Below are 27146 nucleotides of genomic sequence, written 5' to 3' on the forward strand. Positions count from 1 at the left end.
GCCAGACTTATCAAAAAGAAAAGAGAAATGACCCAAATCAACAAAATCATGAATGAAAGAGGAGAGATCACAACCAACACCAAAGAAATACAAACAATTTTAAGAACATATTATGAGCAACTCTATGCCAGCAAATTAGATAACCTGGAAGAAATGGATGCATTCCTAGAGATGTATCAACTACCAAAACTGAACCAGGAAGAAATAGAAAGCCTGAACAGACCTATAACCACTAAGGAAATTGAAGCAGTCATCAAAAATCTCCCAAAAAACAGAAGCCCAGGGCCAGATGGCTTCGCAGGGGAATTCTACCAAACATTTAAAGAAGAATTAATACCTATTCTTCTGAAACTGTTCCAAGAAATAGAAATGGAAGGAAAACTTCCAAACTCATTTTGTGAGGCCACCATTACCTTGATCCCAAAACCAGACAAAGACCCCATCAAAAAGAAGAACTATAGACCAATATCCCTGATGAACATGGATGCAAAAATTCTCACCAAAATACTAGCCAATAGGATCCAACAGTACATTAAAAGGATTATTCACCACAACCAAGTGGGATTTATCCCTGGGCTGCCAGATTGGTTCAACATCTGCAGATCAATCAACATGATACCATACATTAACGAAAGAAAGAACAAGAATCATATGATCCTCTCAATAGATGCAGAAAAAGCATTTGACAAAATACAGCATCCTTTTGATCAAAACTCTTGAGTGTATAGGCATAGAGGGTACATATCTCAATGTCATAAAAGCCATCTATGAAAAACCTACAGAGAATATCATTCTCAATGGGGAAAAACTGAGAGCTTTCCCCCTAAGGTCAGGAATGCAGCACGGATGTCCACTATCATCACTGCTATTCAACATAGTATTGGAAGTCCTAGCCACAGCAATCAGACAACAAAAAGAAATAAAAGGCATCTGAATTGGCAAAGAAGAAGTCAAACGCTCACTCTTTTTAGATGATATGGTACTTTATGTGGACAACCCCAAAGACTCCACCCCAAAACTGCTAGAACTCATACAGGCACTCAGTAAAGTGGCAGGATATAAAATCAATGCACAGAAGTCAGTGGCATTCCTATACACCAACAACAAGACAGAAGAAAGAGAAATTAAGGAGTCGATCCCATTTACAATTGCACCCAAAACCATAAGATACCTAGGAATAAATCTAACCAAAGAGGCAAAGGATCTGTACTCAGAAAAGTATAAAATACTCATGAAAGAAATTGAGGAAGACACAAAGAAATGGAAAAACGTTCCATGCTCATGGATTGGAAGAACAAATATTGTGAAGATGTCAATGCTGCCTAGATCAATCTACACATTCAGTGCAATACCTATCAAAAGACCATCCACTTTTTTCAAAGAAATGGAACAAATAATCCTAAAATTTGTATGGAACCAGAAAATACCCCGAATAGCCAGAGGAGTGTTGAAAAAATAAAGCAAAGCTGGCGGCATCACAATTCCGGACTTCCAGCTCTATTACAAAGCTATCATCATCAAGACAGTATGGTGCTGGCACAAAAACAGATACATAGATCAATGGAACAGAATAGAGAGCCCAGAAATGGACCCTCAACTCTGTGGTCAACTAATCTTCGACAAAGGAGGAAAGAATGTCCAATGGAAAAAAGACAGTCTCTTCAAGAAATGGTGTTGGGAAAATTGGATAGCCACATGCAGAAGAATGAAACTGGGCCATTTCCTTACACCACACACAAAAATAGACTCCAAATGGTTGAAAGACTTCAATGTGAGACAGGAGTCCATCAAAATCCTAAAGGAGAACACAAGCAGCAACCTCTTTGACCTCAGCCGCAGCAACTTCTTCCTAGAAACATCGCCAAAGGCGAGGGAAGCAAAGGCAAAAATGAACTATTGGGACTTCATCAAGATAAAAAGCTTTTGCAAAGCAAAGGAAACAGTCAACAAAACCAAAAGACATCCGACAGAATGGGAGAAGATTTTTGCAAATGACATATCAGATAAAGGGCTAGTATCCAAAATCTATAAAGAACTTCTTAAACTCAACACCCAAAGACTAAATGATCCATCAAGAAATGAGCAGAAGACATGAACAGATTTTTTTCCAAAGAAGACATCCAAATGGCCAACAGACACATGAAAAAGAGCTCAATATCACTCGGCATCAGGGAAATCCAAATCAAACCCTCAATGAGATACCACCTCACACCAGTCAGAATGGCTAAAATTAACAAGTCAGGAAACGACAGATGTAGGCAGTAATGTAGAGATCGGGAAACCCTCCTACACTGTTGGTGGGAATGCAAGCTGGTGCAGCCACTCTTGAAAACAGTATGGAGGTTCCTCAAAAAGTTGAAAATAGAGCTACCATATGATCCAGCAATTGCACTACTGGGTATTTACCCCAAAGATACAAAAGTAGGGATTCGAAAGGGTACGTGCGCCCCAGTGTTTATAGCAGCAATGTCCGCAATAGCCAAACTGTGGAAAGAGCCAAGATGTCCATCGACAGATGAATGGATAAAGAAGAAGTCGTATATATATACAATGGAATATTATGCAGCCATCAAAAGGAATGAGATCTTGCCATTTGCAATGACGTGGATGGAACTGGAGGGTATTATGCTGAGTGAAGTAAGTCAAACAGAGAAAGACATGTATCATATGACCTCAGTGTTATGAGGAATTCTTAATCTCAGGAAACAAACTGAGGTTGCTGGAGTGGGGGGTGGGGTGGGAGGGATGGGGTGACTGGGTGATAGACACCGTGGAGAGTATGTGCTCTGGTAAGTGCTGTGAATTGTTCAAGACTGTTGAATCTCAGATCTGTACCTCTGAAACAAATAATGCAATATATGTTAAGGAAAAAAAAAAAGGAAGAAGAGGATAGCAGGAGGGGAAGAATGAAGGGGGGGAAATTGGAGGGGTAGACTAACCATGAGAGATGATGGACTCTGTAAAACAAACTAAGGGTTCTAGAGGGGAGGGGGGTGGGAGGATGTGTTAGCCTGGTGGTGGGTATTGAGGAGGGCACGTTCTTCATGGAGCACTGGGTGTTATGCACAAACAATGAATCATGGAACACTACATCTAAAACTAATAATGTATGGGGATTAACATAACAATAAAAAAATAAAAATTAAATGTCTATGCTGCCCAGAGCAATCTATACTTTCAGTGCAATCCCTATCAAAACACCATCAACATTTTTCACAGAGCTGGTACAAACAAACCTAAAATATCTGTGGAACCAGAAAAGACTCCAAATTGCCAGGGGAATGTTGAAAAAGAAAACCAAAGCTGGGGGCATCATAATGCCTGACTTCGAGCTCTATTACAAAGCTGTGATCACTAAGACAGCATAGTAATGGCACAAAAACAGACACATAGATCAGTTGGACAGAATAGAGACCCCAGAAATGGACCCTCAACTCCATGGTCAGCTAATCTTCAGCAAATCAGGAAAGAATATTAAGTGGAAAAAAGACAGTGTTTTCAATAAATGGTGCTGGGAAAACTGGACAACCACATGCAGAAGAATGAAACTGGACCCTTCTCTTACACCATACACAAAGATAAAATGGATGAAAGACCTCGATGTGAGACAGGAACCCATCAAAATCCTTCAGGAAAACATAGGCATCAACCTTTTTGACATTGGCCACAGCAACTTCTTTCAAGACATGTCTCTAAAGGCATAGGAAACAAAAGCAAAAATGAACTTTTGGGATTTCATCAAGATAAAAGCTTCTGCACAGCAAAGAAAACCATCAACAAAATTAAGAGACAACATCAGAATAGGGAAGACATTTGCAAATGACATTACAGATAAAGGGCTGGCATCCCAGATCTATAAAGAACTTCTCAAAATCAATACCCAAAAAACAAATAATCCAGTCAAGAAATGGGCAGAAGACATGAACAGACACTTCTCCAAAGAAGACATACAGATGGCTAACAGACACATGAAAAAATGTTCCACATCACTAGCCATTAGGGAAATACAAATCAAAAGCACAATGAGATACGACCTCACACCAGTTAGAATGGCAAAAATTAACAAGACAGGAAACAGCAAATGTTGGTGAGGTTGTGGAGAAAGGGGAACCCACTTACACTGTTGGTGGGAATGGAAGCTGGTACAGCCACTCTGGAAAATAGTATGGAGGTTCCTCAAGACGTTAAAAGACCTGCCCTCACAAACACACCACCAGCAAACCAACCAGTAACAAACAAACAAACAAAAAGAGAAGCATGTACCACAGTTAAAGATACTAAGATTAAGAAAGTTTCAGGAGTCTCCTTAAGCAAATGCTTTTATTTTAAGGATATTCGAAGCTATGAAGAACATTAGGTGGGCACACTCAAGTTTACTATCGTGGTTCCCCATATATTTTTTTAATTTTCAAAGCTGGACACAGGATATTGAAGGAGTATATGAGTCCTTCTAACTTACTTAAGAATCACAATGATTTCATCTCATATAGGGTACCATTAGCTTCTCTATTTGAATTTTAAACTTGGAAATCAGGAACTTCTATCTTGAACAACTTGGAAAACTAATATTTGCTGAATTTGTGAATGAAAAGCAAATGTATTTTCCATTTGTACATGAGGGAAATATTTTACAGGCTTTGAGTAGAGAGATTTACAGGCTGATGTCACATTTTTATTCTAGCTTCAGTGTTCCAAATGCATATATTTCTGTATCTGTAAATTCAACTTAGACTAACTTTAAACAGGGCAACAAATGTATAGTTTTCTTTGGCCAGTGTGTAAAGTATAATTAGGTCCTTTAAAATCTTGGAAACAGATGCTAGCTTGTATGACTGAAATGCAGCATTCTAAATTCCCATAGAAGAATGTACTATTTAGAATGGTAAAACACCTAGGGACATCTGGGTGGCTCAGTTGGTTAAGTGTCTGCCTTCGGCTCACGTCATGATCCCGGGGTCCTGGGATCGAGCCCCGCGTCTGGCGCCCTGCTCAGCAGGGAGCCTGCTTCTCCCTCTCACACTCCCCCTGCTTGTGTTCCCTCTCTCCCTGTGTGTCTCTCTCTGTCAAATAAATAAATAAAATATTTTTTTAAAAAAAAGAATGGAAAAACACCTGTGGTTTCCACTGAATTGATATCTTTAATAAAGCACTATTATATGAAGGTAATGTTTGGTGGCAGTATGGGATGGGCATGCAGAGCTGGTCAGAAATGACATGGCAGTAAAAGTGCATTTAAATACTTTAACAAAAACTTCAGAATGAAACTAAGGGAAGAGAACTTGAAGTTTAAGTTAAACAGAGGGGATACCTTTGCTTATGTATTTATTTTTTTATCGATAGAAAAGCAGTATATGCTCAGTGAAAAGAAAAACTTCTTGTGATACTGATTCAGATGTTTGTTAGGACACTGCAGTACAGGGAGAGAACTTTTAGACTTACTGCAGTCTGTAATGATGTGGAATGTCATCTTGTAAAATATTAGTTTGGCTCCTTCCTCCTTCCTCACAGACAGCCAGCAGAATCATGCAACAACTGATTGTCAATGCAGGAGCAACTAGGCAACTTACAGTCATTAGAGTGCCAGGAAAATCTGTTTCTAAAGTGATAATTTGCTTCTTTAGTTTAAAATCCCAGCAATGTCTCTCACACACATAATTGAGCAGTGATGTACACCAAAGTACTTGAACTGAAATAACTGTTTTTCTGTTATTTTTTAAACATATATAAGAGACTCAATTCCTACTCTGGAAAGCAGTTTTACATTTTTTATGTTATTTTTTTATTTTTTAAATTATTATGTTCCATTAGCTATATAGTACATTATTAGTTTTTGATGTAGTGTTCAATGATCTTTTAAATGCAATTTTACCTTTTTAAAATCATTCTGAAGATTCTTTGAGCCTTGTAGAATTTTAAGGGCACCATTATGAACATCACATTCCTTTTGCTATTTGTTGGACATTTTAAAAAATCTGTCCCCTTCTGTGAATTTGGAACATTAGTGGTTCTCTTATCTTTCTCTTATGACCCATCTTCCACAACTTTCCTGCTTTCTAGTCATGGAGTGGTTTGACACTTTATTATACTTCTGCTTTTGATCAAAGCAAATGCTAATTGAGTGAACTTCCTCTTTAAAGAGACAAGTCTAAGTCAATAATCTTTTCCTTTACTGAACTCTGAAAGACTAGTTTTACTCATTTCTTGGACTGTTTTTCTTAATTTCATTTAAAAGTATTATGAAGTAGATTTAATAAACTTGTATTTGATCTACTTGTGAGAAAAGCAATTTTACATTTCCTAAGAAGGATAGTCCTAGTCAGTCAATTTTTTTTTAATCACAGTTTCATTATTTCACCTTACCTTTTTTTTCAGACACTTTTCTCCTTTTTTATATGCAATTTAGTGTATTAGAGTCAGTTCCGTAAAACCATTTGTACAATGCTTTGAACATTTGGTTATAATTTTTTTTGTCTGCCAAGCATTTTTCAATGTGCAATTTATTAACCTTGAGATGACCTGTGGCCTACATATTTTCTTCATTACATGCAGCATTTATTGTATTATGTATTAGATTGATAGCTGCAAACTATGCTGTTTGGCATCAGGGTAAACTAAAGTACTTTTGTGCAAATAAACAGTGTAAGTCATTTTTTAAACTTCATTTTGGACATTTCAGGCATCTGTCAAGACAGAATAGTAAAACAAATCTTGATTGACCTGTTGGCCAGCTTCAACAATTATGAGCTCATGGCCAATATTCTTTTATCTGTACCCCTCAATTCCCTACTACCCTGGGATATATTATTTTGAAATGAATCCCAGACATTAGATCATTTCATCCATATACAGATCAGATAAGGATGATCTAAATAAAACAAAACAAAACAAAAAACACCCCCAAAACAAAACCACAATAACTTCATCAGATCTGGAAAATAATTAACAAAAATTTCTCAGTTTCATCAAATATCTAGTCAATGTTCAGAAATTATAAAAGCCTTTTAGGCAGTTTGTTCCAATCAGGATTCAGCCAACTCTATATGTTGCATTTGGTTGATATGTCTCTTAATTTTTTCTTTTCTTTCTCTAGGAATCCTTCTTCAGTTTATTTGTTGAATAAATGAGATTGTTTGTTCTATATGTATTCTCACTTTCTGGATTTTTCAGATTGCTTCCTTATGGTGTCATTTACCATGTTACTCTGTTCCTTGTGCTTCCTATAAATTTGTGATTAATAAAATAGCTCTATCAGTTTCAGGCTTCATTTTGTTTTAATTTTGTTTGCTGCCACCAGGAGGTACATAGGGTTTGGTTGTCTCTCTTTTTATGATTTTAAGATTGAAAATTGGATTCAAGTGTTATCAGATTGATCCACTCTTTAAAAGCTTATTCATAACTTTTATCATAACAAAAGTTTATCATAAACTTTTCATCTGATGGTTTTAGCATCTTTGGGAATTCTTGCAGTGACCTGTTATTTCCTTAAGGATTACAAATTCATGATTGTTAGTTGAAACACTAAATAAAAAATAAAAAAATTCATCAGCTATTTGGTTACTCTGAGAGTATAGTTCCTACAGGAAAGGCAGGATAAATTCTTGATTCTTTCTGTTTTTTATGTTTTCAGAATGAGTTGGTTCCCTTACATTTTGAAAAAGTGATCAAGGGGTGCTTGGGTGGCTCAGGCATTAAACGTCTGCCTTCGGCTCAGGTCATGATCCTGGGGTCCTGAGATCGAGCCCTGTGTTGGGCTCCCTGCTCAGCGGGGAGACTGCTTCTCCCTCTCCCACTCCCCCTGCTTGTGTTCCCTCTCTCACTGTGTCTCTGTCTGTCAAATAAATAAATAAAATCTTTTAAAAAAAAGTGATCAATAAAATTTGAAATTTTTTTAAATTTTTATTGGTTTGAGCATATTTTATGAGTTTCAACTCAGTATAGTAGTTATTATTTTTTTAATAATCAATTTGTGCCCTGTTTGGCTGGGGAGTCCCTTCAGATGGTCTCCTGGTTACTGAAAGTACTGCTTCCTGATTCTCCCTTGCTCTCTGGTATGTTGAGGTGTTGCATGCTTACCCTGTGCTTTCTTGTCCCAGATGTGGAGTCAGCCATTGGAAGGGAATGAGATAATTCAAATATTGAAATAATGTAAAATTTGAAGAAACTTGTTTTTTACTCTTTCCATACTTTGTTCTTGTCCTCCCTATGTGCCCCTGGCTTTTTTTGTGCTCTCTCTGTCTCATTAACTCTCATCCAGAAGTTCATTCTATAACTGGATAAGCAGTGTTAGCAGCAGTCACATTACCTGGTGGTTTCTTATGTTCCAACAGTACTATTGCTTCTGTTCAGGTTAGCACCAGGTAAGCCAATTCTCTAACATCACAAATCTTACCGGTCAGGTAGTGAAAGGTGTTTTTAGACACTCCTCTAAAGAGGTGTCTCCTAGTCAGGAAGACATTAGAAGGACTATGTATGTATGTTCTGTAATTATGAATCTGTGAAGCTTCTGTTTCTTTTTGTTTTGTTTTGTTTTTTTATTTTATTATGTTATGTTAATCACCATACATTATATCATTAGTTTTTGATGTAGTGTTCCATGATTCATTGCCTATAACACCCAGTACTCCGTTCAGTACGTGCCCTCTTTAACACCTACCAGCAGGCTAACACATCCCCCCACGCCCCTCCCCTCTAGAACCCTCAGTTTGTTTCTCAGAGTCCATAGTCTCATGGTTCGTCTCCCCCTCCAATTTCCCCCCCTTCATTTTTCCCTTCCTACTATCTTCTTTTTTTTAACATATAATGTATTATTTGTTTCATAGGTACAGATCTGTGATTCAACAGTCTTACACAATTCACAGCACTCACCATAGCACATACCCTCCCCAATGTCTATCACCCAGCCACCCCAACCCCCCCTACCCCCACCACTCCAGCAACCCCGTTTGTTTCCTGAGATTAAGAATTCCTCATATGAGTGAGGTCATATGATTCATGTCTTTCTCTGATTGACTTATTTTGCTCAGCATAATACCCTCCAGTTCCAGCCACATTGTTACAAAGGGCAAGATCTCATTCCTTTTGATGGCTGCATAATATTCCATTGTATATATTTACCACATCTTCTTTATCCATTCATCTGTTGATGCACATCTTGGCTCTTTCCACAGTTTGGCTATTGTAGACATTGCTGCTATAAATCTCAGGGTGCACGTACCCCTTCGGATCCCTACATTTGTATCTTTGGGGTAAATACGCAGTAGTGCAAATTGCTGGATCATATGGTAGCTCTATTTTCAACTTTTTGAGGAACCTCCATACTGTTTTCCAGAATGGTTGCACCAGCTTACATTCCCACCAACAGTGTAAGAGGGTTCCCCTTTCTCCACATCCCCGCCAACATCTGTCATTTCCTGACTTGTTAACTTTAGCCATTCTAACTGGTGTGAGGTGGTATCTCATTGAGGCTTTGATTTGGATTTCCCTGATGCTGAGCGATGTTGAGCACATTTTCATGTGTCTGTTGGCCATTTGGATGTCTTCTTTGGAAAAAAATCTGTTCATGTCTTCTACCCATTTCTTGATTGGATGATTTGTTCTTTGGGTTGAGTTTGATAAGGTCTTTATAGATTTTGGATACTAGCCCTTTATCTGATATGTCATTTGCAAATATCTTCTCCCATTCTGTCGGTTGTCTTTTGGTTTTGTTGACTGTTTCCTTTGCTTTGCAAAAGCTTTTTATCCTGATAAAGTCCCAATAGTTCATTTTTGCCCTTGCTTCTCTTGCCTTTGGTGATGTTTCTAGGAAGAAGTTGCTGCGGCTGAAGTCAAAGAGGTTACTGCCTGTGTTCTCCTTTAGGATTTTGATGGACTCCTGTCTCACATTGAGGTCTTTCAACCATTTGGAGTCTATTTTTGTGTGTGGTGTAAGGAAATGGTCCAGTTTCATTCTTCTGCATGTGGCTGTCCAATTTTCCCAACACCATTTGTTGAAGAGACTGTCTTTTTTCCATTGGACATTCGTTCCTGCTTTGTCAAAGATTAGTTGACCATAGAGTTGAGGGTCCATTTCTGGGCTCTCTATTCTGTTCCATTGATCTATGTGTCTGTTTTTGTGCCAGTACCAGACTGTCTTGATGATGACAGCTTTGTAATAGAGCTGGAAGTCCAGAATTGGGATGCCACCAGCTTTGCTTTACTTTTTCAACATTCCTCTGGCTATTCAAGGTCTTTTCGGATTCCATTCAAATTTTAGGATTATTTGTTCCATTTCTTTGAAAAAAGTGGATGGTCTTTTGATAGGTATTGCATTAAATGTGTAGATTGCTCTAGGTAGCATTGACATCTTCACAATATTTGTTCTTCCAATCCATGAGCATGGAACGTTTTTCTATTTCTTTGTGTCTTCCTCAGTTTCTTTCATGAGTATTTTATAGTTTTCTGAGTACAGATCCTTTGCCTCTTTGGTTAGATTTATTCCTAGGTATCTTATGGTTTTGGGTGCAATTGTAAATGGGATCGACTCCTTAATTTCTCTTTCTTCTGTCTTGTTGTTGGTGTATAGGAATGCCACTGATTTCTGTGCATTGATTTTATATCCTGCCACTTTACTGAATGCCTGTATGAGTTCTAGCAGTTTTGGGGTGGAGTCTTTGGGGTTGTCCACATAAAGTATCATATCATCTACAAAGAGTGAGCGTTTGACTTCTTCTTTGCCAATTTGGATGCCTTTTATTTCTTTTTGTTGTCTGATTGCTGTGGCTAGGACTTCTAGTACTTTGTTGGATAGCAGTGGTGATAGTGGACATCCCTGCCGTCTTCCTGACCCTAGGGGGAAAGCTCTCAGTTTTTCCCCATTGAGAGTGATATTCGCTGTGGGTTTTTCATAGATGGCTTTTATGATATTGATGTATGTCCCCTCTATCCCTATACTCTGAAGAGTTTTGATCAAGAAAGGATACTGTACTTTGTCAAATGCTTTTTCTGCATCTTTTGAGAGGATCATATGGTTCTTGTTCTTTCTTATTAATGTATTGTATCACATTGATTGATTTGCAGATATTGAACCAACCTTGCAGCCCAGGGATAAATCCCACTTGGTCGTGGTGAATAATCCTTTTAATGTACTGTTGGATCCTATTGGCTAGTATTTTGGTGAGAATTTTTGCATCCATGTTCATTAGGGATATTGGTCTGTAATTCTCCTTTTTGATGGGGTCTTTGTCTGGTTTGGGGATCAAGGTAATGCTGGCCTCATAAAGTGAGTTTGGACGTTTTCCTTCCATTTCTGTTTTTTGGAACACTTTCAGAAGATTAGGTATTAATTCTTCTTTAAGTGTTTGGTAGAATTCCCCTGGGAAGCCATCTGGCCCTGGGCTTTTGTTTGTTGGGAGATTTTTGTTGACTGCTTCAATTTCCTTAGTGGTTATGGGTCTGTTCAAGTTTTCTCTTTCTTCCTGGTTCAGTTTTGGTAGTTGATACATCTCTAGGAATGCATCCATTTCTTCCAGGTAATTTGCTGGCATATGAGCATTGCTCATAATATGTTCTTAGAAATGTTTGTATTTCTTTGGTGTTGGTTGTGATCGCTCCTCTTTCATTCATGACTTCATTTATTTGGGTCATTTCTCTTTTCTTTTTGATAAGTCTGGCCAGGGGTTTATCAGTCTTGTTCATTCTTTCAAAGAACCAGCTACTAGTTTCATTGATCTGTTCTACTGTTCTTTTGGTTTCTACTTCAATGATTTCTGCTCTGATATTTATTATTTCTCTTCTCCTGCTGGGTTTAGGCTTTATTTGCTGTTCTTTCTCCAGCTCCTTTAGGTGGAGGGTTAGGTTGTGTACTTGAGACCTTTCTTGTTTCTTGAGAAAGGCTTGTATTGCTAAATACTTTCCTCTTAGGACTGCCTTTGCTGCATCCCAAAGATTTTGAACAGTTGTGTTTTCATTTTCATTGGTTTCCATGAATTTTTTAAATTCTTCTTTAATTTCCTGGTTGACCCATTCATTCTTTAGTAGGATGCTCTTTAGCCTCCATGGATTTGAATTCTTTCCAACTTTCCTCTTGTGACTGAGTTCTAGTTTCAAAGCATTGTGGTCCGAAAATATGCAGGGAATGATCCCAATCTTTTGGTACTGCTTGAGACCTGATTTGTAACCTAGCATGGGATCTGTTTTGGAGAATGTTCCATGGGCACTCAAGAAGAATGTGTATTCTGTTGCTTTGGGATCGAAAGTTCTGAATATATCTGTGAAGTCCATTTGGTCCAGTGTGTCATTTAAAGTCTTTATTTCCTTGTTGATCTTTTGCTTAGATGATCTGTCCATTTCAGTGACGGGGGTGTTAAAGTCCCCTACTGTTATTGTATTGTTGTTGATGTGTTTCTTTGGTTTTTTTATTAATTGGTTTATATAATTGGCTGCTCCCATGTTGGTGGCATAGATATTAACAATTGTTAGATCTTGTTGGAGAGACCGGTTAAGTAGGATATAGTGTCATTTCTCATCTCTTATTATAGTCTCTGGTTTAAAATCTAATTTGTCTGATATAAGGATTGCCACCCCAGCTTTCTTTTGGTGTCCATTAGCATGGTAAATGGTTTTTCACCCCCTCAGTTCCAATCTGGAGGTGTCTTTGGGTGTTAAATGAGTCTCTTGCAGACAGCATATCAATGGGTCTTGTTTTTTTATCTAATCTGATAGCCTGTGTCTTTTGATTGGGGCATTTAGCCCATTTACATTCAGGGTAACTATTGAAAGATATAAATTTAGTACCATTGTATTACCTGTAAGGTGACTGTTACTGTATATTGTCTGTGTTCCTTTCTGGTCTATGTTACTTTTAGGCTCTCTCCTCTGCTTAGAGAACCCCTTTCAAGATTTCTTTTAGGGCTGCTTTTGTGTTCACAAATTCCTTTAGTTTTTGTTTGTCCTGGAAGCTTTTTATCTCTCCTTCTATTTTCAGTGACAGCCAGCTGGAAATAGTATTCTTGGCTGCATATTTTTCTCATTTAGTGCTCTGAATATATCCTGCCAGTCCTTTCTGGCCTGCCAGGTCTCTGTGGATAGGTCTGTTGCCAGTCTAATGTTTCTACCATTGTAGAGTACAGCTCTCTTACCCCAAGCTGCTTTCAGGATTTTCTCTTTGTCTCTCAGCCTCCTAAGTTTTACTATTAGATGTCGGGGTGTTGACTCTTTTTATTGATTTTGAGTGGGGTTCTCTGTGCCTCCTGGATTTTGATGCCTGTTCCCTTCCCCAAATTAGGAAGTTATCTGGTATAATTTGCTCCAATATTCCTTCTGCCCCTGTCTCTCTTCTTCTTCTGGGATCCCGATTATTCTAATATTGTTTTGTCTTATGGTATTGCTTATCTCTCAAATTCTGCCCTCGTGATCCAGTAGTTGTTTATCTCTCAGCTTCTTTATTTTCCATCATTTGTTCTTCTATATCACTATTTCTCTCTTCTGCCTCATTTATCCTAGCAGTTAGAGCCTCCATTTTTGATTGCACTTCACTAATAGCCTTTTTGATTTTGACTTGGTTAGATTTTAGTTCTTTTATTTCTCCAGAAGCGGTTTCTCTAATATCTTCCATGCTTTTTTCAAGCTCAGCTAGTATCTTTAAAATCGTCATTCTGAACTCTAGTTTCAACATCTTACTAATGTCTGTATTGATTAGATCCCTGGCAGTCGGTACTGCCTCTTGTTCTTTTTGTTGAGGTGATTTTTTCCATCTTGTCATTTTGTCCAGAGGAGAACAGATGAATGAGAGAACAAAATGCTAATAGGGTAACAACGACCCCAGAAAAATACACACTAAAAAAATCAAAAGAGACCTGAAACCGGAGGAAAAGAAAGGGAATGAAATGCCATCTCTGTGTCTCTCCTCCAGTTCTAGGAGAAAACCTCAGAGATAAACAGTTTAGCAAATATTTATTGGATTAATTACATGCAACTTCCTTAACCATTTTGTCTTAAACAGCAAAAGCCCACCCCAAAATACTTTAGTACAGCTTAATAATAAGCCATTTTGATAACTGTTGAGTATCACAGTGGAATACTTTTGAGTATGGGTTTTTAAAACAACATCATCTTGAACATTTCCTGGGAGTCTCCATTAGAAGGGAGACTGACAGGCCTGAGAGGAGCTCAGACACCTGACACATCCTCCCCTCCAGAGCTGAGGAAACCCTGCCCAGGTGAAGGATTATTGAAGGCTCTGGAGCACCATGTGATTGACGTAACTGGGACTTTTCTCTTTCTACCTCAGTTTATCATTTATCAGCAAGCTAATTAATGTGGTAAACTCTATATTGTATAGACAATCCAACAGTGATACTGTTTGAATCCAAAACTCAGTTTGCGCCTACATTTTAAGTGATTGGAACAATAGATATCAACAAAGTAGTTTGTGTCTGTAGGAGTGAGTTAAACATAGTATTAATAAAATCTTTATATCATATGAATATTTACGTGGGATATGGATTTTCTTTTGTATCAATTTACTTCAATTTTGTGATAATGTATAATACTGATAAAAATGTTTGAGTGACAACCAAAGTAAATTCATAAATATGATATATTTGAAAATCCATTTTTCATTTTTGAAATTGCTGTCTTTTCTGATTGCAAATGGTGTGACAACCTATGATTATAGTAACGAACTTTAAGAATTATATGTAGAATGCATATCACTTTTAGCAAGTTTGTGTATTGAAGGAGCTTAATAATAGGTTTTATGAAATCACAAAAAGCCACCTTCAGGGAGTTTAATATGGTGGATATGAAAAAGATTAACATTCTTGTACTCTACAGTACAAGTTGGGTTGTATTAATGAAAAGAAAAATTGGTGTATATTCTTGGACTTTTTTCTCTTTTTTTTGATTTGTGCAATGGCTTTTTTTTTCCCCCTAAGGAAAACTTATAACAAATCCCACCCCCTTTTTTTTAATTAGAGCAAGTGCTATTTTTAGACATGTATGCCCATATCCAACAAGACTATACTTAAATGAATGTTGACAGTGAAGTGCTTTTGGTGGGCCACACAGTCTTTCACCATTGGAAAACTGGCAGTGCCCACTAAAGATAAATTTGCATTTCTGCAATGACCCAATTCTATTACCTAAGAGAAATGAGTGTTTATGCCTACCAAAGACAAGAATATTCATAGCAGCTCTATTTAAAATAGCTAAAAATTGAGACACCTCAGCCAGTTAAGCGTCTGCCTTCGGCTCAGGTCATGATCCCAGGATCCTGGGATCGAGCCCCGCATTGGACTCCTTGTTCAGCAGGAAGCTTGCTTCCCCTCTGCCTGCTGCTCCCCCTGGTTGTGCTTTCTCTCTCTCTCTGACAAATAAATAAATAAATAAAATCTTTTAAAAAATAAAAAAAAATTGCTAAAAATTGGAAACAATTCAGATGTCTATCAGCAGTTAGAATGGATACATAAATCATGGTGTGGTCATTCAGTGAGATATGTATAGCAATGAGAATGACCATACTTTCCTATATGCAACAACGTTAATGGTTCTCACAGATACACTATTGAGGGAAGGAAGCCAGATTCAAAAGAGTACTGTTTGTTTCTGTATGAGTCTATTATTTCATTTATATGAAAGCCAACACATGGATCAATGGAGAGAGAGAGATCTGAATAATGATTACCTTTTAGACAGGGATATTGTCTGGGACCAAGAGAGCCTGCTGGGATGCTGGATATAAATATTCTATCTCTTGATGTGGATGGTGGTTATATGTGTGTATACAAATGTAAAAACTCATCAGGTTATACACTTAAGATTTATGTATTTACTATAAATTATACTTATTTTTTTCACTTCATTTTGTTTTTATTATAGCATGTTTGCTTAATTTACAGGAAGCAGAAAATAAGCTGGGTCTTGTTTTGATCCAAAGATTGATGTTTTAAAGGTTGTACACAATATATTTTTTTTCTTTTTCTTAAATTTTATTTTATTATGTTGTGTTAGTCACCATACAATACATCATTAGTTTTTGATGTAGTGATCCACAGTTTGTTTAAAAGAACATATTAAAAATTCCTTTTTAGAGGCTTCTGAAATAAAATACAAAGTCTAACCCCACAACTTTCCTCTTTGGTAGAACTGCAAACTACTGCTACAGTTTTAAATAGACTTTTTGTCTATTTAACTGTCTACAGTTTAAACTGTACATCTAGGAAAATCTAAAAAATTTAGACATTTAGTTTGCTTCCATATCTTGACTATTGTATATAATGTTACAATAAATATAGGGATGCATATTATCTTTTTGAATGAGTGTTTTTGTTTTCTTTGGGTAAATACCCAGTAGTGGAATTACTAGATTGTATGTTGTTGCTATTTTTAATTTTTTGAGGAACCTCCATACTAATTTGCACAGTGACTGTACCAATTTACATTCCCACCAACAGTGCACAAGGGTTCCCTTTTCTTCAAATCCTCACCAACACCTTTTATTTCTTGATCTTTTGATACTAATTGTTCTGACTGGTGTGAGGTGATAACACAGATGACCTAAAGGATATTAAGCTAAGTAAAATAAGTTAGGCACAAAAAGACAAATACTGTAATGATTTCACCTATATGTGGAATCTAAAAACAAACAACCAGAAACAGACCCTATGTAAATAAAAAGAACAAACTGTTGTTTGCCAGAAGGGAGAGCTCTGGATGGGAGGATAGACAAAATGAGTGAAGGGGAGTGGGAGGCTCAGGCTTCCAGTTATGGAATGAATAAGTCACAGGGATGAAAGGTATAGCATGGGGAATGTAGTCAATGGTATTCTGAGAGTGTTGTATGTTAATAGATGGTAAGTACACTTATGAGCATAGCATAATACTTAGAGTTGTTAAGTCACTATGTTGTACACCTGAAACTAATGTGACATTTTTTATCAACTGTACATCAATTAAAGAAAATTTCTTAAATTGGACTTTAAAATCCAAGTTCGCTATTGGCTTTTCATATTTTTCTCTGCCTTCAATTTTATTACAGCTTCATTGTTTTTAATTTCAACATTTTTTTTAGTTTAATGGCTGAAACAGATTTTATTTCTTAAGTTGTATATGGAGCCATATGTTGAGAATAGGGAGTTTACTGTATTATTTCTTTGCTGTGCTTCATAGTGGTGATTCCAGTTCTAAGGAAGCAACAGCTGCTCCATAACATTGACAGTACCATCTATTCTGGGTCAGACAGTGGTAGAGCACTTTCCGTGTGTTTGTTCAGTGAATTACAGAGGCCCACACAGCCAAGTAGGGGAGCCAGGATTCTAATTCAGTCAGGCTCTTGTGCCATGTTCTTCAGCCTGGCTTCTCTCATAAGCATTTATTAATTTTGATTTAATCAGTGTCATTTTATTAAAAAAAACTTGAGATTTTGAAATTGAACAGTTACTACAGACCTGTTTATGAAATGTTATATACAAATGTAATAAAACATTGCAAGTGTAAAACAAAATGCATCCATTTGCATAGATAGAATGAATTTTATTTTCTTGTCTCTTTCACTTTGCTAATTGAAGTTGACTTCTAATGAAACAAATTTTTTCTGCCAAAAGACTAAATTGAAACAAATGAGTTCAATTTATTAGCTGATGTTAAATTGATTAAATGGCTACCCTTAGGTCTGAAATTCAGTGTATCATGTTTCAAATGATGAAACTGATATTCTATGCTAAATATATAAAGTGTTCTATAATATTCTATGTTAGTGTAATTCATAATCTGTTTTACCAATCAGACCTTAACTTTGAAATGGGAGATGTTGTGATATCCTTGCTCATTTTTGGGACTTGAAAGCTATTTATCTGTGATGTATATGAATGCTAAACTGTTATGAATATAAATCCTTTCTTACAAATGGAAAACATAAGCCATGAAATAATTTTACTGTTATTTTCACTACTGGCCATATTTTCTCTTTTCATAGGACAGAGTTTTCCTATTCATATTTAAAAACTAGGAGATCATATTAATTAAAGCCAGAAAAAAAAATCTCGAGAAAGAAAATAGAGAACTGTAAAGGTTGAGATTATTCATTCATATACTACATATGAAGGGTATCCTCTCCTCAAGTGTTCATTTTAAAAATCTCTGATATGGCAAAAGACATTTATCTGTTTAGGAAAAGAGATCAATTTAGGAATGAAGAAACTAAAACATGAAGGCCTGGAACTTAAAACCCTTTCTCTATTCCAACAAAAGCTAATTTTGTTGCAAAATATTTAGGCCTTTCTGTCTGTCTGCCAATATTGATAGTTTCTGGTTGCCTTTTTTAAAAGGCAGTAATTTCAATAATGTGTCTTCAGAGTGTAATTGAATAGATAATTTATTTAGAAAAACCCCAAAGTTCTTTCATGTAGTGTTTCAGTTTGACCCAAAAAAAGTACATTGTGGGATATTTATAGTATTTTTCAATCTATTTTTATCTGTAGACTAGGACTGATAACTGATTTAGGGCATGGGGGTTAAAAACAGGAAATGTGGTTTATAAAGTAGGTAGTATCTCCAGAGTTTCCAAAGTTTGATTTCTTATAGTATTGACTGAAGAGTATCATGTTTCAAAACAACATTAGGCAGCATACCTTGAAATCAGTCTGTGTTTAAAGGAGTTGTCTGTCCAATTATGACAGGAAATGCTTCACGGAAAAGTTTGCGTTCTTGGTATAGGTTCAAATAGTACAGCACTTGTTTTCTGTAATTGCACAGTGCTTTCTCCCTAGCTCTTTTTCAGCTGGTCTTTTTACAGTTAGATTGAGTATAAGTCTTATGTAAATTTTAGTAAATTTTCTTTGATCTTTGTGTTTGGGTTAAAATTTTATTTTAGTGCTTAGTTTTGTCATTATCATAATTGAGGAGGAGCACATATTATAGTTATTAACTATAGTAATTAGAGAATCCAAGTTAAGAAAATAAAAAGGCATGAAGAAGCAGAGTTATAATTTTGTATGGCTTTGAATGACAGCTTGGCAGAACTGATCAAAACTAAAAACCTTTGACTCAGCAATCCCACTTCTAGGAAGATATCTTACATAAATTATTCTATGAGAACACAAGGATTGATATTCATTGCAGCATTATTTATAGTAGTATGTACTGAAAGGCAATGTAATTGTCTAATAGTAGGAGAATAAATTATGAATAGAATAAAATTAATAAATTAGAATAAGTAACAGAATAAATAAATTGTGGTACATCCATAACATAGAATACCAGGCAGCCGTTGATAAGGTAGATATGTATACACTGGCATGGAGAAATGTTTGTGATATATTACAAAATGAAGTAAGCAAGTTTCAAGAAGGAATGTGTAGTGTAATCTCATTTTTGAGGGGGAAGAATTTATATTCATAGGAAGAGATTTGGAAGAATACATACCAAACTAGGGAGAAGGATGAAGGAGTTTATTGGACTTTTATTTGTTATTATGAAAACATATACTTCTGTGTTGTTTTAATTATTTTTGATGAGCATTTAATTTTTTTTTCAAAATAAAAAATCAAGAAGAAAGATTGATAAATCCAAAATGTTCACTATTCTATTTTTTAATATGGACATTCTTTAGAGAAGTTCTGCCTAGCAGTTTGTCCAAATTATAAGAAGAATCAAATCTGCTTATATAACACTTTTTAATGTATAAAACATTTTCCCATATTTCAAAGAAAACCTGAAGCTCCACGAATTAGCTGATTTTTCCAGCTAAGATGTAAATCCAGTTCATTCCATACACACCTGTATATTATCTATTGTAGCTTATTGCTAGGCATTATTCCATGAGATTGGCACAAAAACAACACTAAGATCCTTTCAACATGTCAGGGGACCGTTTTTCTCATAAATGGTGCTGAGGATTTCATCAAACAGAAGCCCTCTGTTTACCAACGTGGGTTTTAGTGTTTGCCGGACTATTTTCCTTCATGCAATTTCTTGTGCTGTTTTAGAGACAATGTAAGGCTCTCTCCCATGTGCAAAGTGGTCATGTTTTCTTAAATCTGGTAGTGTCCCCATTAGAATGTATGCCCTGTGAGGAGAGGGGCTCTATTTCTTATGAGTGTGTTCTTTTTTTTTTTTTTTTTTTTTTTTTTTTTGGTCTCTACTATATCCCCAGCACCTGGAAAAGAGTCTGGCATGTAATAGTAATAGGCACTCAATAAATATTTTTAGTAGTATGCCTATTCCAAAACCAAGGCCCCCCTTATTTGATTAAAAGAAGAAACTGACAAATATAGCAAGAAAAAAGATTTCTTTTCCACTTTCATGTATGAAAATCAAGACCTTCATTATTGGAGAAGATGATACGTGGTCCAGACCCAATTACAGGAAGCCCACCCTGCGAGAAGAAGCCTACAGGTTCTTGCTCAGAGCAGAGATGAGCTTTGTTTTCTCCATGGGGAATTTCCACACTGGGCTACTAGATTAATTGCTAAGTGATAGTCTAGATTGATACTGTGTGGGTGGGGACACTTTTTTGGTCAAATATCATGACACATTCTTATTTTATATTCAGAGAGTAGAGGAGATACATATTGTAAATACTTAGAAGTTGTTCTCATTCCCTTGGAAAGTTGTGGGGGTTTATCTAAGGTTAACCTTTTTAAAAACAATACTTATTACTACATCATAATAATGTAACATTTGTAACTCCAAGAAACAAGTCAGTTTGCTTTATTTTTTCTATGTGCACTGTTCACAGCTCATTTCCTAGTAGTACTGTAAATGTGGCATTTATGGCCCACTTAATGTTGGAGCTAAAGCTAAAACCCTGGTTTCCTAACACATTTACTAAGTGTTCATTATGTTCTAAGATACCTGAGCTTCTTCCTGAGTATCTAGCATATAGTGAGCATTCAGTAAATGTAAAGGTTTATTATTTGAAATAAGCTATTTGCTAAGTATATAACCAGAAAAACAAAGCATATTTGGAAAACATGTATTTAGACTCAGCAGTATCCCATTCTGCTATACTTAGTTTATTCAAATTATATTTTTCAAATGGATCCTGTAAAATTATTTCAGCAGGACTATTTTGTTTTCTTAAATCCTATGAGAAGTAAGAGATGCATGCTTTAGCAGAAAGCATCTCCTTTACACATAAACTGAGGCATTTACATTTTTAGTAGATCATGGCTCAAGTACAAAATTATATATTATAGAATCCTACATACATGAAAAATTTTCTCTGATATATTTGTTCACTTACTCATTCCCTTATCACTTTATTTAAGAGGGTTAAGGGAACTTACTAGTGATCAAGACATGCATGGTGTTTGCCTTATTTCTTCATTCATAAATATTTTTGAACTTGTGCCTCAGACCAGCCACTGTGATAGGTAGTGAGGTTACAAAGATGTGGTACGTGAAGGGCAATGCTTATGCCTGTGGAGTTAACAATCTAGCAGGGTAGATAGTTATTAATTAAGTAGTCATATAAATCAATGGAAAGCTGCTACAGTGGGAGGAGAGGGAGTTGGCGCTGAGAGGACATGAGAGGTGATCTAGGGGTCCACCTCTGAAATACAAGGGAGAGTCAGCGGGTTGTAACTGGTAATACTGCCTCCCATTTGCTGACTCCCTGCTCTCTGACAGATGTACTGTTAGCCTCTTAGAAATATTATTTCACTTAATAAATGGTATCTCCGTTTTATAAATGAGAAAGCTACACGTTAGAGCTGAAACTTGCCCCAAGGTGACTGGTTAGTAAGTAACATGAGTATTTGAGGTCAGCACCTGCATCTGCCTTCTGTTCACATGTATAATTCTGATTTACTCAGGCCATTTCTCAGGTGTCCCCATAGAAGCCAGGTCTTCCCTAACCATTGCTGTATGTTATGTTCAGCCGTCCTTTCCAAACCAATGCAAAGTGTGACAGAAACGGTTCCACTAAAATTCCAACTTTTAGAGAATTTTGTGTAAACTAGCAAAATAAGTGTATGGTCAAAGACAAATCTCCAGTTATTGCACATCCCAGTAACATTTGATATTGTGCCTGGGCTGTCATGCTCTAATGTGCACATTCAGCTGTTCAGAGATTGTTGGTGCCACTCCAAAGAACTTTACCTACAGTTGGGGTATGCTGCAGCCAGGGGACAGTCATGATGGGTTACAGTATCCAAACTTCTAAACCGTGTGTTTCAGAGAGAGAAATTGGTGCCCTTCTTCTAGTTATCATACCTTTTACCCAACTATTTATGTCTTTCTTTAAAAAGTACCTAAAAGGGGCGCCTGGGTGGCTCAGTCGTTAAGCGTCTGCCTTCGGCTCAGGTCATGATCCCAGGGTCTTGGGATTGAGCCCCACGTCGGGCTCCCTGCTCTGCGGGAAGCCTGCTTCTCCCTCTCCCACTCCCCCTGCTTGTGTTCCCTCTCTCGCTGTGTCTCTCTCTGTCAAATAAATAAATAAAATCTTTAAAAAAATAAAAATAAATAAAAAGTACCTAAAATATGTGTACTGCTTTGTAATCTACAAAATGCCCCCACCACCAAGATAAGTTCTCTTAGGGGGGGCCATGTCTGTTTTGCTCACTTTTGTACACCACCACCTGGCAGTGCCTGCACATAATTGATGCACAACAAATATTTAAAGAAAAAGGGAATAAATAAGTATATATGACATTTTTGTAACAGCTTTGATAGCAAAACAGACATTGTAATCTCTACATTTTGTAAACTAGGCTGTTGTCTAAAAGGTGAACTGATTTTTGTCTAGGGCCATATCATTAGTATATAAATAAGCCAGAACCTCGATCCCAAGTCTTCTGGCTTTATATTGAGTTTTCTTTCTGTCACCTCAATGAACTTAGAAGTCATCATCAAACATTAATGTTAATAACATTAAAACTAGAATAAAATGTAGTGGGAAGAAAACATAAACTACCAAAATTAACTACAAAATCGTCCCTTTGTCATAGTCATCATAGACCTTTTGAAAATAGTACCATAACCAAAAATCAAATCCTGGTCCTGCCCCCATGGACCATGGTCCCTTTAAACTCTGCCATCCACCTCAAGGCCTCAGGCACTTTAATAACAAAATTTATGTACAGCTCTTCTCTGACAGCTATAGGATCTTTCTTGGCATTCTTACTACCTCTTTCTTGCTTTCCGAATCTAACCCATTGCATTCAAGGAAGTTAGCCAGCTGTCAGTGAAATCACAGAGAAGACCAAAACCTTACATTTTACAAAACCCAAATCTGTTTCTTTCAACTCTGAGTAATTGAATTTCTGTCCTTTCGGCATGATTTCCATGTACTTTCCTCTTCCAGGTCAGTAAAGAGCAAATTTGTCACTCTAGCCACTAAAAAGAAGATTGCTACCTTCTGTCAGCTGTGTTTTGAAGGGGTCCTTTGACACCAGTACCACATGAGCAAGCAAGGCGAGCCCTGGTGTCCTACCATTGTTACAGGCTTTTTGGGGTACACATTTTTAAAAGAATCGACATTTGAATTTGGAGCAACGTTTTAAAACAGAAGACTCACCAGGCACTTAAACCCAAGGGGTTAATCTGTGTTTAGTTTTTTAGAAACACATCTGAAGGTCTCAGTGTGGACCCCTGAGTGGAGTAGGATAGGTGCTGGGGAGGGTAGACTAGTGAGTAGGGTGTGATATTGGTTTTGTTTCTCCTTCGGCTGATAACAGGCTGTAGAGTGGAGTAAAGAGAAAGGAATTGAAATTCTTAACTAGGAAGACCACAAAGATCTTATCTGTTTGATGTTTATGAACCTTCAGACCTCAGTCCCTAGACACGGACGCTGTCTAGTCTCTAGGTCCAGTGCCCTTTCTCCACCCCTCCCCAGTACTATTCTTTAACTTTTCAAGAACTTAAAAAAAATAGAAATTGTGAGTAAATGTTTCACAAATTAGTATAAATTGCAAAGTTTTTTGTTGTTGTTTTTTTTTACAATATAAAACCCTTTCATACCACGTATTTGCTACATGCAACTTAGACACATATGTGAATACCAGTACCTTAGGATAAAATTCAATAACTGTGTCTTTGGGGTCTTAACACATATTGAGGATATACACATACTCTTCTTGAAGGACCTAATGTCTCACTACCTCTGATGTGTGCCTTTCAGGGTCCACCATGGAGTAGAATCTCAACAAATTGATGTTAAATGAATTAATGAGAACTTCAGCCATTCCCTTAGAACTAATCAGCCCAATATGCAATAAAAAATAATTATCTCTGTATTTAACACAGTGGGTAACTTTTGGAGAGAGGCAACCGGTGATTTATTTTTTATTTAAAAATTTTTATTGTTATTAACACCAGCATATGCATTGCTTTAGAAGGTTATAATAATATTTCATAAATCCCCGTCTCAAACTAAGCATGCATTTTTCAGACATGTTCAATTTAATGCTGTCTTTTTGAACCCTTACTGGCCTGACATGTGGTTTGACCAGGAGCTCTCTTTCTGTTCATCCCTAGGGCCACACATTTTTTTCCTTCTTTTTTTCCAACATTACCACTTATCTCCTGAGGAGGTGGTGGTTGTTTTTTTGGAGGGGGGTACAATTATTTCATTTTGTCCTGTTCATAAAAATTAAGTCTCCAAGAGATAGAAATTTTTTTTCCTCAATTTGTTCAGGTTGAAGCTATGTGTTCCTTCTAACATATTATCCTTGTGAAACCTGTGGTCAGCCTAAAACAGGAAGTTTGATTTTGTTTTCATATTTTTTATCAACAGCAATATAGTTCTAATGGCTGAAAGTATCTTGTGCTTTTATTCTTACTATTCACAGCTTTGTCTTTAGAATTATATTGAATAATTTAGATTTATCTCTTTTACAGGGTGTTTTTATTAGTAATGCTCAGTCTGATGGGTTCTTGCCAGGAAATGTTTTTCCTATCAGGGTCAGAGTGGGAGTTGAGTTGATAGCATGTGACACTGGCTTGCTTTATTCTAAGTTTAATTTTCTGCTTTTTAGTCAGCACTCTGGCCCCACTCCTCTCTTTTACATTGAAGAATTTTAGAAGTTAAAACTGCCCTCACATGTCAAGTCATCATTGCCAGAACATTGCTAGCACCCAAACTCCTGACATTTGACATGTTCAAATAGTAGCATTGACAGAACCCTGGTTTTCACGAACAGCTGAGACTATTGAATTTCTTACTCTTAAGTTCCTTACATCATCACTGGCCTAAGATTGTGCTTATATTTTTAGTAACTATATACATGGTATGGATGTATGTATATATGTATGTATGTATGGGCTAGTCTTTCACAGTATTGCAGTTTAAAAATTCTTGACCTGAGTACAGTGGTTATGAACTCTTGAACTGGAGAGCCCTTCCCTGCTTTCCTCCACTCACCCTGGGAGAACTGCCCAGAGAACAAGGGGCAAGAGGAGACTTTTGACTGGGGTGATCATAGTCATCAGAAACAGATGTTACAGCCAGGTCTCCCTGTTGCCCTGACTATATATAGCAGGTGAACAATCCAGGGAACAACTCTGTGGTATGACTTTCCTCTTAGAGGAGGAAAGCTTTTCTGGTCTTGAGTGCAAGGTAGTCTATTTCACTTTCACTTACAATAGGTTCCTGATATTTTTCTCTCCTACCTCCCAGTTAAGACTTGTTGTACCTTGCAATTAGTTGATTTCAACTAATTTCTGAATTATATTTGTTTGCTCTTCAACAGTTTTCTCAATTTTTCCACCAGAAAAAGAGAATTAATAACACATGAACCTCCATTTCCCAAAGTATATATAAATTGGCTCCTCAAAAGAAAAATAGTGTACCTATTTATATACCATAGCATATGACAGAACCAACTAGTTATATATTTATATATATATATAAATATATATATATATATATATTTATATATTTAGAATCTGAAAATGTCAGTTCAGAAAGTTGATTATAGTTCTTGGCCTTTAATCTCAACTTTTCTAAATAATCAGCTTAGATGACATTATAGAAAAAAGATTCTCCTTAATATTGTTACTATTAACATCCATGATTTTACAATACAGTAAAATTTTCTGTTCTGTAGAAAAGGAATTCTCGGTATTTGCAATTAATTCCAGAAGGCATTCTGAAGTAATATTCCACTCCAAGTAAAAGTAATTTCTTTAGAGTTACAGTAAAGCATTTTGTTTTAACATTTTTTTTCCTACAAAATAATGGTAATAAAAGTTCTTACTGAGCCCTATGGATATTAGGGCTAATCACATGCATTATCTCCTATAATCCTCACTATAAGCCTGCAAGATAGATGCTGCTCTTATACTCTGATAGAAAACTGGGCTCTCAGTCTTATTGCCAGAAGTCATAGCTTGTAGGCGATGAAACTGGGGTTTGATCCGAGATAATCTGACTTCAGACTCCTGTACTGTTAAATCTCCTATACTGTCCTGAAATCTTGTATTTTGTCCAATCTTTAACTTGCCTTACAGAATCAGATTTGATTTTGTCAGAAGTTTCTCCTAGAAGTAATTTTTTAAGGTCAAAATGGTCATTCTGCATAACTTAACTTTTACCTTTGGAAATAAAATGTTATAATAGATATTTAGCTTTTATGAGCTTTGGTAAATATCTTCCTTCTTTTTCTTTTTTTTGGTCTGCTAATGTGAGTGTATGTACACACACACACACACGAAGAAATTGAAGGAGAGTTTTAAATTTCAATTTTGAAAGACTGACCATCAGTTTCAGAGAAATAATGGCAGAAATGGAAAAACAAAGAAAATGCCTAATTTAACTTTTTTTTTTTTTAACCTGTACGAAAATAGTCCTTTTACCATTTGGCCCTCAAAAGGAAATAGACAGTGGTAGTGTTACTTTCTGTTTCTCCTTAGAAAACTCTAAGGCGGTAGAGTATACAGTGCACAGTAATGCCGTCAAGGGAGATGGGTAGCTTCCTTCCATTAAATGCCTTTTTTTCCCTCCCTCATCTTGATTTCAGGTGTCAGAAACTATTTAAAAGAAGCATTGGTGAATATAATTGCTGTGCATGCAGAGGTAAGCTATCATTAGATGTTCCTGAGAAATATGGGTAACTGGAAAAAAGAAAAAGAGGCAAATTTGATGGTTTTTATGGTAGTCCTTTTTTCCCTTCAGAATATATCTTGAGTATAAATAAAACACAACTCTATCTTCATGCATGCACACACAC

The 27146-nt window shown here is 36.4% G+C and overlaps 1 protein-coding gene across 7 annotated transcripts in view; it reads left to right on the forward strand.

Moving 5' to 3' along the window:
• The window catches only part of EXOC2 (exocyst complex component 2), a 285590-nt gene that overhangs the window by 229428 nt on the left and 29016 nt on the right, over window positions 1-27146 (forward strand). For all 7 annotated transcript variants that reach the window (XM_064597288.1, XM_064597282.1, XM_064597284.1 and 4 more), the window contains one exon: window positions 26937-26992. In XM_064597288.1, the coding sequence (XP_064453358.1) occupies window positions 26937-26992 (56 nt within the window). The remainder of the gene's footprint in view (window positions 1-26936; window positions 26993-27146) is intronic.

The sequence above is a fragment of the Mirounga angustirostris genome, unplaced genomic scaffold, assembly GCF_029215605.1.
Source record: "Mirounga angustirostris isolate CCGP_5_RB_7025 unplaced genomic scaffold, mMirAng1.0.hap1 SCAF_8, whole genome shotgun sequence".
Lineage (NCBI taxonomy): Eukaryota > Metazoa > Chordata > Mammalia > Carnivora > Phocidae > Mirounga > Mirounga angustirostris.